Raw genomic sequence first — 16,141 nt, forward strand, 5'->3', positions numbered from 1 at the left:
AGTTGGATGCATTTAGAAAAATGAACGATGACAGATTCAATGATATATCTACGAGATTGCAAAATTGATTCGCAATTTTTGTTAAATTTATTGTTAAAAATAATTTACCACTTTAAATCAACGAATTTGAGAACAAACATACTTTTTGCTTCGAATATACCATATTTTCTAGAGAACTATTGTCGAAAAAAATGTTTCTCTGGGACATAATACTGTCGAAAGAAATGCATCCGAAAAATAAGAATATAATTCCAACATTTGATATTAATGACCTTCACTTTTAGAAACATAATGGAGTCACCCTAGGATAGATACTATATTGTGGTCAAGGCCATGTAGGCAACATTGAAATTGTGGAACTTTCACTTAAGGCACCCGCTGGTTTTGGTTTAACGATATTTTTTAGATATATTATATTTCGCTCGTGCTGGCGTGCCCTACCCAGTGTGACAAAAACCTCTATGTCTCACCCAGACTATCTTATTACCCGAGCCACGCGCCATATACAATGAATAAAATTGAAACAATTTGTTGTGCCTTTAGGAGCTTTCTAACAATGTGGGATGACTCTGGGCGCATGGCTCGCCATAAATTTCATTGGCGTCGCATTAAGCCAAAATATATGGAGAAAAAAGAAAGACGCATTCGTTGCAGTGCGCGCGTGCGAGAGGAAGTGAGATATAGTCGTTAAATTTCCCAAAAATTTCATGAAGCGTAACCATTGCTTTCTCAATGTACTTTTTTTTTACGCATTTTGTCCTTTTCTCTAGTATGGAGAAAACTTTCATTTTTCAATCTTTAACAATGAGCAGATTTGTAGAAGGCACGAGCTGCCAATAAAAGTTTATAGATGATCAATTAGGTCGTGTTTCTTTATTCCGTGCAATATTGTCGCACAAGTACTGCCTTAAAGATTTTGTTTTTAGGAAGAACCTGTGTCTTCCTTTCCCCTCCTTTCTTCTTTTGTTCTTCTTTTCACTTCTTAGTATAGAAATGGGAGCATACCGAATGAACCGGATCGCGATTCTTTCCGACTACCCTCTTACTCGCCTCACCCTTTGCTCTACGTTTCGATATAGTTGTGCGAGGGTTGCTTCAATCTTACAGAAAGAGAGGAATGCGATTTGGGATTTCCGTGTTGGCGTGGTTAGATTAAAGGGATCTTGTAAGACATTCGCTTGAGTCGTTAATAAAGTATCTCGTTTACAATCTGTTCTCGGTTGTTCTCTCCGTAACATTTTATGTATGTTTATACGAATTTAAACGAAAGTGACTAGACAAAAAACGCTAAATAATTTAAACGAATCAAGTACGAATCAAGTGAGATTATTGACAAGCGTTACTGCAAGAGGATTTTATAAAGTTAATTAAAATATATTTTATAATATAGGATTATTAGAGTCTATAACATTTCAATATTTCAGTTTTGTAATTTCAAATTTACGTAAATGGTAACTGGTTATTTAGATATTTATGGTCAAGAATTCAGTTCAATTTATATAATTCGATGCGGGTGGTTGACATTTTTCTTTTGCACGGTAGCAAATTTTCACGGTATAAAAGATAATTATTCACGTCAAATTAGTCAAAAGGAAAACATGACAAATGATCTAGAATTCAATTAAAATGGCTTTTTAGTTCAAGTTTCTGTAGTCCATGTTCAAAGCCCATCATGTTTGTTCCACAATGGGCCAGCGATATGAAAAAGTTTGTTTATGTCAAGTGAAAGTGAAAAGACGATACACATACATTAATATGTCTGACTATTTTTTATTATTAATACGTTTGACTCGCTATATACCATGCTTTTGTTTTATATTTATCAGAGCTTTGAAAAAGGATAATAGTTAAGAAATTATTACCCATTTAGCTGCAAACAGATATATTTTTTCAGTTAGAATTTGGAAACTAAAAGAATTTATGCTTATAATATTTTCAAGTATAAATCTCTTTTCTTGAGACTAATTAAATTAGTTTTTGAAGATAAGTAGCTATTTTATTTTGATATAACAATTTATAATATGTTATTTTTGTTACATTTATAATGCTCGCGGTTTACTCGGCTTTTATTTCGTATTGGAAAGCGAACGAAACCAATTAACAGATGACTCACAGTTTTATGGCGATAGGGTGTCGATTTTTCACGAAACACAACGATATTGCATTGCAGTTTTGAGACGAACGTGACAGGAGTTTTTAAGAATGGCACGATGCCGGGGAGAGGGGGAGAGGAGAAGAAGAGGAGGAGAGAGGAGAGAGGAGAGAGGAGGCACCACATATGGCCGTCGGGGAGTATTAGATAATGGTGTTAGCTGTCCCCAATATATTCAGTCACCCTATTTTTAGTGGTAGCCTCGATACAAAGAACTCCGGGTATGCAACACGCACGTAAGCAGAATGAATGCGCGCGTATTGTCGTTGGTCTCGTTGTCGCATGCATGTTTCGTCAATAGTGTTATTCTGTTTGTTATGTCAAGAATTGTTAACGTTCCAATGATTTATAAAGAAAATCTGTTTTGAATATATTTATTTTAACTCATTTTAAGATAGAATCTGTTATTTGCAACATTCATATTATTATTATTATTATTATATAAGAAGAAGAGGAAGAAGAAGAAAAGTTCTTAATAATTGATATAATAAAATAATTTTGTAAAATAATATAATTCTATATACATTTTTCTCATTGCATAATATTATTTCATTTTATAAAAAATTTTTACATATGACAGAGTTAAGAAGCTTTCTTATTTTTATCAACGGTTCCCAGATATCGCGTGCAATATCAATACCAGAGGCTTGATTAGCGTTCCAAATGAAAATCCGACATGGACGGATACCCACGAGATATTAACGTCTACAGGAGAATGGATCAGGAGGTTTAGAAAGGAAGGAAGGCGGAGGTGCAGTTGAAAGGCGAAGGGGGGGCGTTTGGTTGATTTTGAGGGGTTGCTACGGGGGTTGTCGTGGCGTACCCCTGCGGGCTCCCGCTCTCGGCTCCTAGATGCCAGGGTGGTTTACCCCCGACGATCGTAATACGCTGTACGAGGGGTGAGAGTGCAGCGAGTGTATACGAGTTTGTGTACGTGCACACATGTTAGAATGCGCGCGGTATTACGTATACGTGGGTAGCCGCGTCTTTCGTGTATAGTTGACGACATTGATCATAAGTGCAAGAAAGGAAGTTTGCGATGTCTAAATATTTATATATGTTATTTGCAAAATTTTTAAAAAGTATTCTAGCCTATAATATAATAATTTTTACTTCTTTTCTTAACTGCTCCAATTTTAAATGAGCAGACACTTTTATGAATTATAAATACTAGCGATCATTATTTATCAATGAAGAAAAATATGTACGATTAATCGTACTCTTCTTTATTTGGCTTAAGCTACATTCTTAACTGATAAAATATTGTCAGTTTTGCTTGTATTAATAGATTGCTTGTATTAATTTCGAAATAATGTCGTAAATGTTTAGAATTTTTGCTTCCGTAAACTTCATGCGCTATACCACGTATGACATTGAATAAAAGCATGCTGTGTTCGACGAAAGGGGACCACTGGACCAAGAATAATCGATAAATCTGCTCTAGAAGGGGGCGAGCCCATCCCCTATAGTCTGCATCCAAGCGATCTTTAGGATCAGTAACGACACGCTTGCTCCTTGAAAAAGTGTGCCGCGGTGTCGCCTTTGAAATATGAACAATGTTCGTATAAGCAGGATTTCCCACCATAATATTTTCACGATTTTTTTTACAAAAGTGTATGTAAACAACAGAACGATTTATTTAATACTTATTTTATGTTAATATCGAATGCGATCTTGATATCGCACAAATAAAATGTAGAAATGTTTAAATGGTTTCAATTTTATACTCAAATAATTATTAAGATGATTAGATCATCACGCTTTTTTAGAATCACTAAAGAAATATGTTTGTTTATGGAATGTGATAAGATCTATCATTCGAGCGAGCGCGAGTTTAAAATTGAAAACCCAATGATACTTCTCGTTGTTCGTCAAGCTAGTGTCGGGAAAAAGGGCGAGAAGCTCGTAATCTATGTGAGAACCTCTGCGGGGTAAGTCTCACCCTATCCAGTCATGTGTGATGGACCTAAATGGATGAGACGCACCCCTGCAGCGGCTGCTGGCCTATCGGCTGTCCATAATTTTTGCAGCTATTCCAAAGGGTAATATCTGGAGGGTGGGTACACGGAGCTTTCTGCCTGCGAGAGGATAGGTACTAAGTACCTACTTGCTCGGGCATTAAAAATGCCGGGATGCTTTTGCCACGTACGTCTAGACCCCAATCTAGTTCAACCTTCTGCATCCTCTATTCTCTTTCCGTCGATATATATATATAGCCAATATAAGATATAAAATATATAGCTGTAAATATATTTTTGTCGAATATTTTATCAATCTAAACAAACTTTCTGCAAAATATGTACATGTTGCACTTTCATAACGAAATTTGATGTCTCAAATTCTTAATATGTCTACATTAAAAAATATTTTGACGACAATAATTTTTAGATGAACTTAAAAGTCAATTTTTCTTTCACGAGAACGTAGAGGAAAATTTTTGTTTTAATTTTTCAATATATGTTTATATTTTTATAATTCTTTTTGCTGGGTATAATTCCCATTTAAAAGAAATGTTATAGCTATTTTTGTAAATCTTAGCAATGTTATTGTAACACGATGCGTTTGACTTTTGAGAATATGCACATTTCGCGTGTTGCAAGAAGAGGCCTACAAGCTTCTATACATTATTTAAAAGAGTACGAGAGAGAGAGAGAGAGAGAGAGAGAGAGAGAGAGAGAGAGAGAGAGAGAAGTTAACTGGAGATATTACGTAGGTTCATTTCGATGTGAATCGATTTGGCAAATTGGTCAATCGTTGAGGGGTCAGAATTTCAGTAGCGGCTGCGATGACGGGGTAGAAATGAGGCTGCTGGTCCGAGAGGGTGGTGTTGAGTTGTACCAGGACGGTGGAAGGAGAGACGGTGTAAGGAAATTGTTCCGACGTGTCCACTTCCTCCCGGACTGATGAGTTCCGTTCTGCCGTTGGATGGAAGCTGGGTGGACCCTCGCAAAAAGAAACCGAGGGTCCGGTTCGGTCCGAACGCTTCGAACTTACCTACGAATTTGATCGGGAAACCGATTTCGTGGATTTTGAAACAGGTCAGCGTAACGTGGTAAAATCGTGAAATTCGTATTCGAGCCGAGTAACTTAATTCTGAACGCATGTGAAAGTCATCGAGTGAAAGTTGCAACGAATTGTAAATCAAAAGATATGGACTTGAATATATATATGTATATTATATATATATACTAGCTGGTTACCCGGGCTTCGCCCCGGTAACGAAAAACTATACACTCTATAGTTTCTTCCGGAAAATTCTACCCCTATTTTATATGATCTTAATACAAAATCTGTCCAGCCGTTCTTGAGTTATAAATGGTGTAAATAACCCCACTTTGTTTTATATATATATATATATATATATATATATATATATGTATGCTTTTATTCTAGAATCTAGATAAAAGCCACAAATTCATTTTTCTTAATTTAGACCTGCAATCACTTTCTAATTTTTCTTTTAGCTGTTACCTTTACCTTTATTGCTTTTTTTGGTTTTTCTTTTATGAACATCAATTTATCGAAAGACAGGTAGTGGTTGCAATTGATCTTTAACATATGTCATTTTCTGACATAGGTCCCAAGGACACATTCCATCATGACAGTTGAGAATAAATTATTTTCGTACAAGAAGAAAGGTTTGATCTTTTCTTTTCAATTGCATTTTAGTTGGTTAAATAATCTTTTACTTTAAGATTACTTGAAGCTATTTTTACAGATAGTCAAATTATTTTTAAATACAATGTGTTCTGGCAAATATTTGGATGTGACTTTAAAAGTGGTTGGTAAATGTATAGTGTGGCAGAATTTTTCGATTTATTGCTTTTCCTAAGATCGATCTAATCTAAGGTCTCTTCGGTATTCGCAGTTTTGCGATATCGCTAATGAAAAAACATCGAAGAAAAAGAATTTTTGATTACATGGATGGTCGGAATGAGTGAAAAATTTCAACACGCAAAAGAACAAAAGGGCGGCGGGCCCGTTCTACGAGCGAAAAACAAGTTTCCTCTCGGAAACAAATGTGGAAAGATCGATCCGCGTTCCGCGAAACGACGGCGTGGCGCGCCGCGCTGCGGCGCCGCGCCGATTTAGCGGCGAACACGGACTGAAAATCGGTGGTTTCCGCGAAACAATTCGCCTTTTCAGCGGCTCTCGCTGTGCCAATCGACGATCAAACAGCGCCAGCGCCTCGACGAAACAAACGTGTGTGTGTGAACGCACTACGTGACGTACACGTGCCTGTGGGGCAGGTACTCTTTAATCCGCGACAGCAGCCGCGAGCGGGTCGATAACCGATAACGAGGTCGGGGCATTGCGATGCAAAACAGCTCGTTAAACGTTTTTCCTAAGATCGCGCGATGCCGCGCTTTCGCTTTTACCTTCGTCCTCGAGCGGCCACGAGCAAAAGACGTTAAGTTCGAAGACGGGGCGCGTCTGTCGAAGACGATAGCGATTCTGTGTTTCGTCGAGAGAGGAAGGAGGAGAATCGTCTTCACTGTCGTTGCGAATTCCTCTCGAAAGAAGCTTATTATTTCCTCGATTTCCCGCCGTACATCCCCCTCCGGACTTTTACGAAACGCCGTGAAATCCTCGACACGTTTCACAAGAACAATTAGTCGCAACAATGAATCGCAAAATCAATAATAATCCTTTGAATAACTTTTGGCAGAGAAAGTCTTTTGTTTATTTTTATTTTATTATACTGCTACTATGTTCCACTGCTCTCAGCATCTTTCGGAAAAATCTCTCACAATCAGTATTGCTTGATCTGAAAATTCGATTATTATTAAAAAGCTACAAGCAAATTGAGAAACTAAAACTATCTATATTAATATTAAAATTGTTAATAAATTTACTCTTTTAAATTATTGCAATCTCTGCAATTTCTAAATATATATCATTTTTTGTAATATAAATATATTTCACGTTTTCGTGGCAACGACTTAGTAAGTTTTTTTGCCAACGTTAACCATATATTATTGGCGTAAAGCGTGGACCGGTCTCGGTTCGCCGATTTGGCTCGACCGATCGCGTTGACACTGCCTCCGCAAGCGTGAAGAGACCTTTACGAGCGCGTAATCCAGTGCGTACAACGCGATCTACGTACGTAAACGAAGCGTCCCAACCCTGCGTCCAGCAGCCTCTTTCGCATGTGTAGCGCCTGCGGTCGGTGCGTTGTTGGGCAGGTGAACCGGGGCGAAAGCGACACACACAGGAGAGAGTGGGCGGGGTACTTACTAATTGTCCGAGCCCTTCGCCCCTCGACCTGACCCCCTCATCAACGCTGATTGCCTAACTCTAGGACCCTCAAACCAGGGTCCTCACGATTCTAGACTAGCGAAGAGGATCGACGTCCTCCGGCGTGTCGACGAAGCGAATCAACCGCTCCTTCCGCGTCGCATTATACTTGAATTGTTCCAAAGTCCTCGTTGATCCTTTATCGATCTCCGTTTGACTAATTGGAATAGTTAAAATAATTCTATTTATTTCGCCTTTCGACTTTCACTTATTACATAGACCGATTGAAATAAATTTGATTTTGTACTTGAAATAAAATTTTTATTTCGTTGTGATTCTTTTACATATATTCGATAAGGTACACACACGAGATGTGAACTATTATATAACTAAACTTTTGCGAATATATGTAAATTTTGTTGCTGCAATTAACGTAAGTTATCTCGAAAAATATTCATTTTTCCTCGGTTTATACTTTATACTAATTGTGAGATCGCGAGGTTAAACGCGATAGCTCGCACGTTGCAACGCGTAAAATACCAAACGGTTCGCCTAATAAGAGCGGCTTGTTTCGAAATCGCAAGTGGAAGTCTGTATACACCGAAAGTCGATTATTCAGCTCGGGGATCCGCACGTCCGCGTTCGCCCGTTGATTTTTTCCATCCCATGCCGCGGCTGACTCAATTATACATGACGATTCTTTGAGCAAACATTAGTTAGCGCCGGCTGGCTCGCGCGTCGGATTGGCTTGGATCGGCTCGCCTCGGTTGATGTGGTGACCCTTCATGGTTGCTTGGTTCCGTTGTCTACTCGTCAACGAACAGCCCCACCGTTACGGGGTGTCAACGCGGTTCTCATTTTCTCGCCGGGGATTAATCCCATTAAGCGTGGCGCAAAGCTGCGAGATCGCCAAGCTACGCGATCGATCGATCAGTCAATTTCGAAATATCAGCGCAGTCCGCAGATTCGATCGCGATTTTTAATCAAGGCGATCTGATCAAGATTTTACATCGCGCCTGTATGTTACATGCCACGATGCCACGTATCGAATTTTCGCTGCAGCGTTTTCGATCCAAAGGTATATATCGGAGGCGCGTACACGTCGCACCTGCAACCGGAATGCGAGAATTGAGTTATTCGACGTCACCGAGATTAACTGCGCTCGTACTCTGTGCACCAGTTGACAAACACGACCGGAACAATTCAGAAAAAAAACTATCCCTTACCCCAGGTCGTGTTTCAGCGTGATGCAGCACAGTCCCGACGGACATTCCGCGTCATCCGACATCTCGTCGAATTAACTGAACGTTATCGAACCGCGGTTGCGTTATGTTCGTGTTTTTACGTGGCGTGAAATTAAGTGCGCGTAATTTTTGGCGAAAAATCACATCTCTACAAAATAATCCATCTCTTTCGTGGTTCTGCCGATCTCAGATTGACAAAGAACCACTGACCCGCCAGATTTATTCGAGAGACCTGAGAACCGCTGATGTCCCCGAACCTATAGGTACTAATACAGATCTCACGCACTCCCCTCGATATAAACCATTCTCCACCCTTGTGTTCGCCGTATGGGATCCCTTACGCATACACGAAAGAGACGGAACGATTGCGCGACGGTACGACCATTCAGATTTAAATCGCGACAAAAAAATATGGATTCCCCTTGCAGCAGCACGGAGTGCGACGTTCCGCTCTCTTTCATATTCTTCTTTTCTATTCGCGACGCCTCGACTGTTCGACGACACTTCCTTGACACTTTTGAGAATAGATCTCGCGCGCGACGATATCGATCATTCTTAGGATATAATGGTGATCGATCGTTAAATTTAACTTTAAAGGTACTGAGAAGGATGTGATTAAATACGACAGATTGTTTAAATGTTCTTATGCGGATTCCGATTTTATTCATTCTCGTTGCATTTCTCTACCATCTATTTACATTAAAACTCTGGCTTATAAATAATATCAATATCTCTGTGTTTTGGTCTCTCTCTCTCTCTCTCTCTCTCTCTCTCTCTCTCTCTCTCTCTCTCTCTCCCCCTCCCTCCCTTCTTCACTCATTCACTTATATGTGTACTTCCATGAACACACAAAATGTAAATAAATCTTTATCTCTCTGTAACTATTTTATTGTCCACGAACTATATACACAGTACATATACAATTCGTTTCCATATATACATATGTTCAAATTTATAAAATTCATTGGGAAATTTATAATTTTGATTTAATAAAATTTATAAAATTCATCAAATGAATTTGTAAAACTTGAAACATGTGTCCGCACAATGGTAGACGAAACGTCTTCGATGCGTCTCGGAATATCTGAAAGCTGAGTTATTCAAAAAATTGATGATTAATTTTATAAACGTATAAAATTTTTGAAATTTTTGAAATTTATCGCGTGTTTTATATAATTTTATATTTATTCATAAAACTTATCAAGTTTGTAAACTCTATTCATTCGTAAAATTAATCATTAATTTTTTCGTCTACCATCACGGCGATACGTTTTCACTAGCCTTCGTCCAAGATATTCGGGATCTTGTTCTTGTTACTTGGATCTACGATTTTGAATACGGCCTCCATACTTTCGCAGACGGCGGCGAGAGTTTCGTCGACGGAGACGGACTCCTCTGTGAGGGCGATAATCTCTGGGAAATAAGCGCGGTGGGCGCTTTCAATTCGTTTCTCGTGCCCTCGGTTGATTTTTTGGCATTTCTATCTGGCGACGACGACGAGGATGTGCTCGGTGGTAAGGTGTTGTGTCGAAGAGGCACGAAGGCACTTCGGACCTCTTCGGTTGCGGACTCACTACCCGATTCGCTAGAGCTGGGCGGCGTTCTGGACGGACTCGGCGCGAGCGTCAGAACCGATGTCATCGCGTTCGTCGTCGACACATTGGTTGTCGTCAACGCCGCGTAATCGGGATAATTATTGACGTATTCAAACGGATACGTCAAAATTGGTGAGAAGGCCGAATTGAATAAATCGGGGGGTGATGGTACCGCTCCTGAGGAAGAAAGAATCGGTTAATCTCGACCGTTCGTTCGCGGGGGCGAACGTAGTAGTAAGTCACATTGTTGTTTCAACGACGAAAGGGATGTACGTGGCTACGGGACGGGAAAGCGGGGCGAGGGAACCGTAGAGGGGTCCGCTGTGGGAAACGAGAGCTCAGACTCACCCCTCGGTCCAGCTCACGGAGTGTATGAATCATCGGCAGGCGTCGCGAACTCGACGAAATCGATAACGCGGATTCTCTTTTAAGACTTTTTTCACGTTCACGATACATAAAAAAGTGTGAAATATTTTTCCCGCTCAATCAATTTTTTTCCTTTCTTTTTTGAATGCGGTGACGTTGCGATATTTTACTTTCAATCTTCAACTAAAGTAGGATGCGGCAAATAACAGGATGCCAGGATCCAAAGTACGCGCGGGATCCAGCCAGGGATTGAATAAGTTACCAAGTCCATGAAAATCGGGGCTATACCGATAATCCGTAAAATACATCGGAGATGCTTGATTACCTTTAACTAAAGCAGGATGCGGCAAATAACAGGATCCAAAGTACGCGGGATCCAGCCAGGGATTGAATAAGCCAAGTCCATGAAAACCGGCGCTATACTGATAATCTGTAAAATAAATGACGGGGATGCTTGATTATATATACGTACGCTAACGACCAGCTAGGAGCGTTGAAAATAGATTTCATCGTTTCTTTCGGTCTACGCGTTCGACTAACGTTTAACGTTCAAAGTTTTACGATCCACCAGATTCTCTCGCAGTCTACATTGCGGTTGTGCGTTGCGTTCTTAAATTTGCGATAAGTTAAGAGACATATAAAGCCGTTACAAAAGATTTTACTCAAAGAACGAAATCTTCGTGAGAGACACGACTAACGAACTGACAAACGCCGCGAAAAAGGAACTCGGCCACCCAAGATCTATAAAAGCGAAGATTAACGGCGCTTCCCCGGGCGATCCGGAGGAGCACAGCTAGTGTATCTCTGTTTATACGAGCGTGGCATAAAATCCGTTATTACGACGTGGCGCGAGTTTTCGTGGCGCGGCACATGCTACCGCCATATGCGGTGCGATAAACAAACGCATAAACGCGGCTTCTTTTGCAGGCGTCTATCTTTCCCCGTCCACGTCGCCTTCGCTGCCGCCGGTTACCGTCTTCCGCGTCTCTCCTGACTTCTTTCCCCGGGTGCTGACTGCCGACCAATAAACAGTTTGACTTAGTGGGCCACGACGACCAACCGGCGGCGCGGCAGCGTTTCGGGGAAAATAAACGCGTCAGCCGGCAGCTAAAGAGCGTACCGCCGACGAAGACCTCGTTCTCGCGGCTTGACGCGATGCCAGATCTCGCTGTGTCCGTGTACAACGTCGGCTGCGTGTGCGTGTGCATGCTGCATGTGCTGATGTGCTCTTGCGCGGCGTGCATGTGCGCGCGCTCGCTCGTGCACGTGCGAGCCGACGCTCGGTGTCGAGGGCTCGGCACCGTTCAGCGGCAGCGGCACCGCCACCACCTCGCGGTTTGAGGTCCACCAGATATACGCCGGATTATTAAACGCCCGCGAGGCTCCGACGCCCGTTTGCGGATTCCGCGGTGGTCACGGAACTTCCGACGACTTTCGGACCCGTCGCGTCGACCGTCGGTTGAACACCACCCCTCTTCTAACAATGTCGTACCCAAGCCCCCCTTCTCCCCCTCATCGGATTGTCGGACTGCGTTTCGTGATTACTGTATTTTTTCGCGCGACGTTAATTTACGCAAAGAATGGAATTTAGAATTTGTCTTGAATCTACGTACTCTACCCATTTTTACACAAACTCCGAAACTTTCTAAATCAATCTCTAAATTGCTTTATTATAAACTTGAATTCTGGAATATTATATACGTATTATTATTAAATGCCAATCTCTCTCGCGCGAAATACTTTTGTATTGACCTTATTTTTCGAAGAGAATAACTGTCGCAAGCCACTATAATAATTACCATTACGACAAAGTCAAATATATGCGTTATTATTCGTATTTGTATATCGACTTACTCGACTTAGATCTCGGTTCGCGTGGTCCGTCTACTGTAACCTTGATAGCTTTGGCGTACGTGGCTACTTGGTACGGCATCGTGTTGATCTGGATCGTTAGAGTAAATGATTTTCCTGTAAACGAAAGCGAAGTCTGTTTCTTAAAGTTTTGTGGATACTTGGAGGAGCTCGTACATTCGTACGTATAAATGCAGATTCTTAGCTCACCTCTTCCACTACGACCGACGAATCTGAGATCGTTGAACTTGGCGACCTGATTCTTCATGACCGCCGTGCAATTCCTCAATTCGCCGCAACAGTTTTCGTCATTGCCAGCCTTGATGGTAACTTGCGTGCCATCCATGACATCGTCGAGAGCGATGACCTTGAATGCTACCGGAAGAGACTTGTTCGATCTCCAATGAGATGGTAATGAACTGCACATGATGGTGGGGCTTCCTGTCGTTACCAAATCGCCATGACATCTTCTAAGGGAATCGTGGAGTGTTCTAAGGGTGTCCACCCCCAAGGGATCTCGTAAATGCATTCTTTTAATTCCAGCGGGAAATCCAATAGGGAAAAGTTCGATTATTTTTTAACTCAATTCAAACTCCTGCGCGCAACCACTGTTTTGGTGAACACGATCGATCACTGTTCTTTTCGTTATATTCACTATCACACTCGTACAAATAATAGTAGACACATGTTACTTCTTTTTGCCCCTATTTCTCAGCGAAGAAACTTCACTGTGTGCTCCTGATTTGAATTTCTGTTTCGATTGCACCTTTGTACCGCGAACTGGTAAAATGTTGAAGCAATCCGACGCGCACTCGATGCCGGCTGAGCGGATTCTAGTTTTTCGCAGCCGTAGCCGCAGCTATTTAGGGGGGATTTTTCTCCCCTCCAATTTTTCCGGAGCCCCACCCAGAGCAAGCGCGTCGACCAATGAGGACGGCGGTCGTGTTGTGGCCTCCGTGGCTCGCCGCCTTCGCCCCTAACCAGGCTTAGGGGGTGCTTTGCGAAAGGGGCTGCCTGCCTGCTGCCTGGCTCGCGCGAAGGGTGGCTTGGCGCCTCCGCTCTTCCTTAACGTATCCACTCGACCTCTCTCTCTCTCTTTCTCTCTCTCTCTCTCCATCTCTCCATCTCTCTTTCTTTCTCTTGCTCCTCACTCGGTCTCTCTATCATCTCTGTCTATCCTACTTCATCTGTCTTCCTTTCTCAGTCTCTCTGCCTTCACGTTCTGTTCTCCTCGTCATGCTGGCCTCGTCACTACCTTTCCACCAACCGAGCCACCTACGCCACGCTTACGTGACGACGTAAATTCTCACGCGCACGTGTTCAAACTACCCCACCACGCACGAGTGATCTGGTCCGGCAGCTGCACGCGTTTCTTGACCTCCAAGGCTAATGCGTCTTGTCCAAGCGGTGAACCGAATGACATTTCGCGCGCACTCCGATTTATTTATAATTTTCTAAATATGGAGGGTATTTTCCAAATATGATCCAATGTATATATAATTCAAACAAAATATAAGAAATACCCTAGATTATATTTTTGGCGATCATGGGCAAAATTTTTCTGTTTCATCATTAACTTATTTTTAAAAATTTCCATTTCTTTTGGATTTTGTGAAAAATAAAGGGAGATTGATCTCTCATTGCTTATATTTTATTGTTAGTATACAAGAGTATATTAAATGTGTTTTGTGTATATATATACACACATGTAAGAAATATAAATATTTAGCATCCTGATAATTTCATTGTTAATTATTGTATATATTATTTCATATATTATTGTATCTATTATAAATAGCAAAGCACTTTTATAAAGATCTATAGTTTGCAATAAAATAATTTTAAAGTAAATTCTATAAAATTACGATAAATTATTTTTAGGTTTTATTTTTATTTTACGAAGGTTATTTTAACAAATAATGTATAATATAAATTATATAAATTATAAATATAAAATTATATTTATTTTATATGTTATATGTATTATATATATATATATATATATATATATATATATATATAATTTGTACAAAATAATTAGATTATTCTATAAAGTAAACAATTTTTTAAACTTGCATTAAGATTTCTTTATTTGAAAATCATATGTATTAAACATCGAATATGATTTATAATTGCAGATTAACGACATACAATAGGGAATAACATTTGAAATTTATAAAATAAGTATACATTCTTATAAACAGTCTATTTTTCCTTGACTACTCGATCACGATCAATGAAGAATCAAGACATGTATACATAGACAAATTACATACATATAAATTCCAGCAAAGGGTTATTATTAAGAGAGACGTTCGCGCTCTAAAATTATATATCGATTAAAGTTTCTTGTGAAGGCAAAAAGGAGGCAAGTGAAGGGTACAATTGGGTCCGTGCAACACCGGTAATGGGGGTAATGCCGTTAACATTGGATAACGTATGGAACACTGAGGGGTAGCTACGGAAGATTTATTACCAGAGAGAGGTCTTTCAGTTGCTCTTTTGACCTACTTTTACGCATAAAATAATGCTTAATTTTAATCTTTTTTAAATTAGTTTCACTCCTTTCTGGACTAATTTAAATGAACAAATTATAAAAGTAAAATTTCCATCATCTCGAACAGTGATGAATGCTTTAAGTCAATAAGTGCTGACCATGCACTACACGAGATTTATGGCAACAATCATTATTCTTTTCGGTTCCTATTCCTAGAAGGATTTATTTTCTATATCGTGAGGATTTAAGCGTAGCGATAGTGTCCTTATTTCTGATCAGTTATATTACCAATAAGCGTTTGAACGAGTCTTGATGCCGACGGTATAAATTAGATTTCAAAAAAGATAATTTCAACGAATTTTAATTTTGTTATTATGGACACGCGAAAACAGAAATGTAGCAAGAAGTTGGCAAATTAGGCGACAGAAAATGCGTAGAAAATATTTTATTTCAGTTTTGATAAAACAATATCTATATTTATTAACAACAATGAAAAGTATTTTTTTTATAGCATTAAATATTTATTTTATTAAACATAATGTTTCAATGCTTTAATCTCTAGTATGCAGTCTTACAATTAGTATCGGCCAAACTTTGGTTTGAGTGTCTAATGAGCAGCTCTTTGGACATGAAGTCATTTTAAAACGCGCAGTACATTGAGGACAACGCGTATAATGCAAGCGCGCTAATTTGAAGTCCATTAAAATGGATATATTTTGCGAGAGATAATAAATGAACAGCGTGTTTTATACGCGTTGCGTTTGCGAACGTATGTGAAAATGTTTATTTTACGCACTTTACACGATTGTTCTGGGAAAACCAAATCGTTTATCTTTTTTCCTGCTTTTGAATTTGCATTGTCACTTTGACTAAAGTATTAGTCATTGTAACTTCTTTTGTGAAATAGAAACTAAACTATTCAATATTGTCTGCAAAACGATCTTCCAGAGATAATGCAAATGTATTGGCTAGAATTTTACCTCTTTCATTTTAATGTCACTATACTTAAGTTTCTCCTTGAGTTTATACATTAAGCAAAGCTTCCACAAAGGTTGCGGCGCGGCGTCTGTGTAGTGAAAAATTAGCATCAGGTAATTCTTATTTTTTCCATTTTTAGATGTGCTCACGGACTTCCTGCCATTTTCTCATCCTGTGTCAAAATTGTTCGGAAAATCTGGATAAAGTAATGCGTGAGTAT

General features: G+C 39.8%; 2 protein-coding genes across 2 annotated transcripts in view; one reads left to right on the plus strand and one right to left on the minus strand.

The window, feature by feature from the left end:
- LOC143896202 (uncharacterized) overlaps window positions 1–16,141 on the plus strand; it is a 76,371-nt gene that overhangs the window by 19,600 nt on the left and 40,630 nt on the right. The window contains exon 2 of the mRNA XM_077403853.1: window positions 16,061–16,133. The gene's annotated coding sequence lies outside the window, so the exon portion shown is untranslated. The remainder of the gene's footprint in view (window positions 1–16,060; window positions 16,134–16,141) is intronic.
- Window positions 9,381–13,292, minus strand: LOC143896264 (segmentation protein Runt). Its single transcript, XM_077403983.1, has 4 exons — window positions 12,657–13,292; window positions 12,450–12,563; window positions 10,921–11,025; window positions 9,381–10,406 (listed from the first exon to the last, which is right to left on the minus strand). Exons 1-4 carry the CDS (start codon window positions 12,973–12,975, stop codon window positions 9,958–9,960), a joined length of 987 nt encoding a protein of 328 aa, XP_077260109.1. The 5' UTR covers window positions 12,976–13,292; the 3' UTR covers window positions 9,381–9,957.

This window comes from Temnothorax americanus, unplaced genomic scaffold, assembly GCF_048541705.1.
Source record: "Temnothorax americanus isolate GAGA-0224 unplaced genomic scaffold, ASM4854170v1 Scaffold18, whole genome shotgun sequence".
Lineage (NCBI taxonomy): Eukaryota > Metazoa > Arthropoda > Insecta > Hymenoptera > Formicidae > Temnothorax > Temnothorax americanus.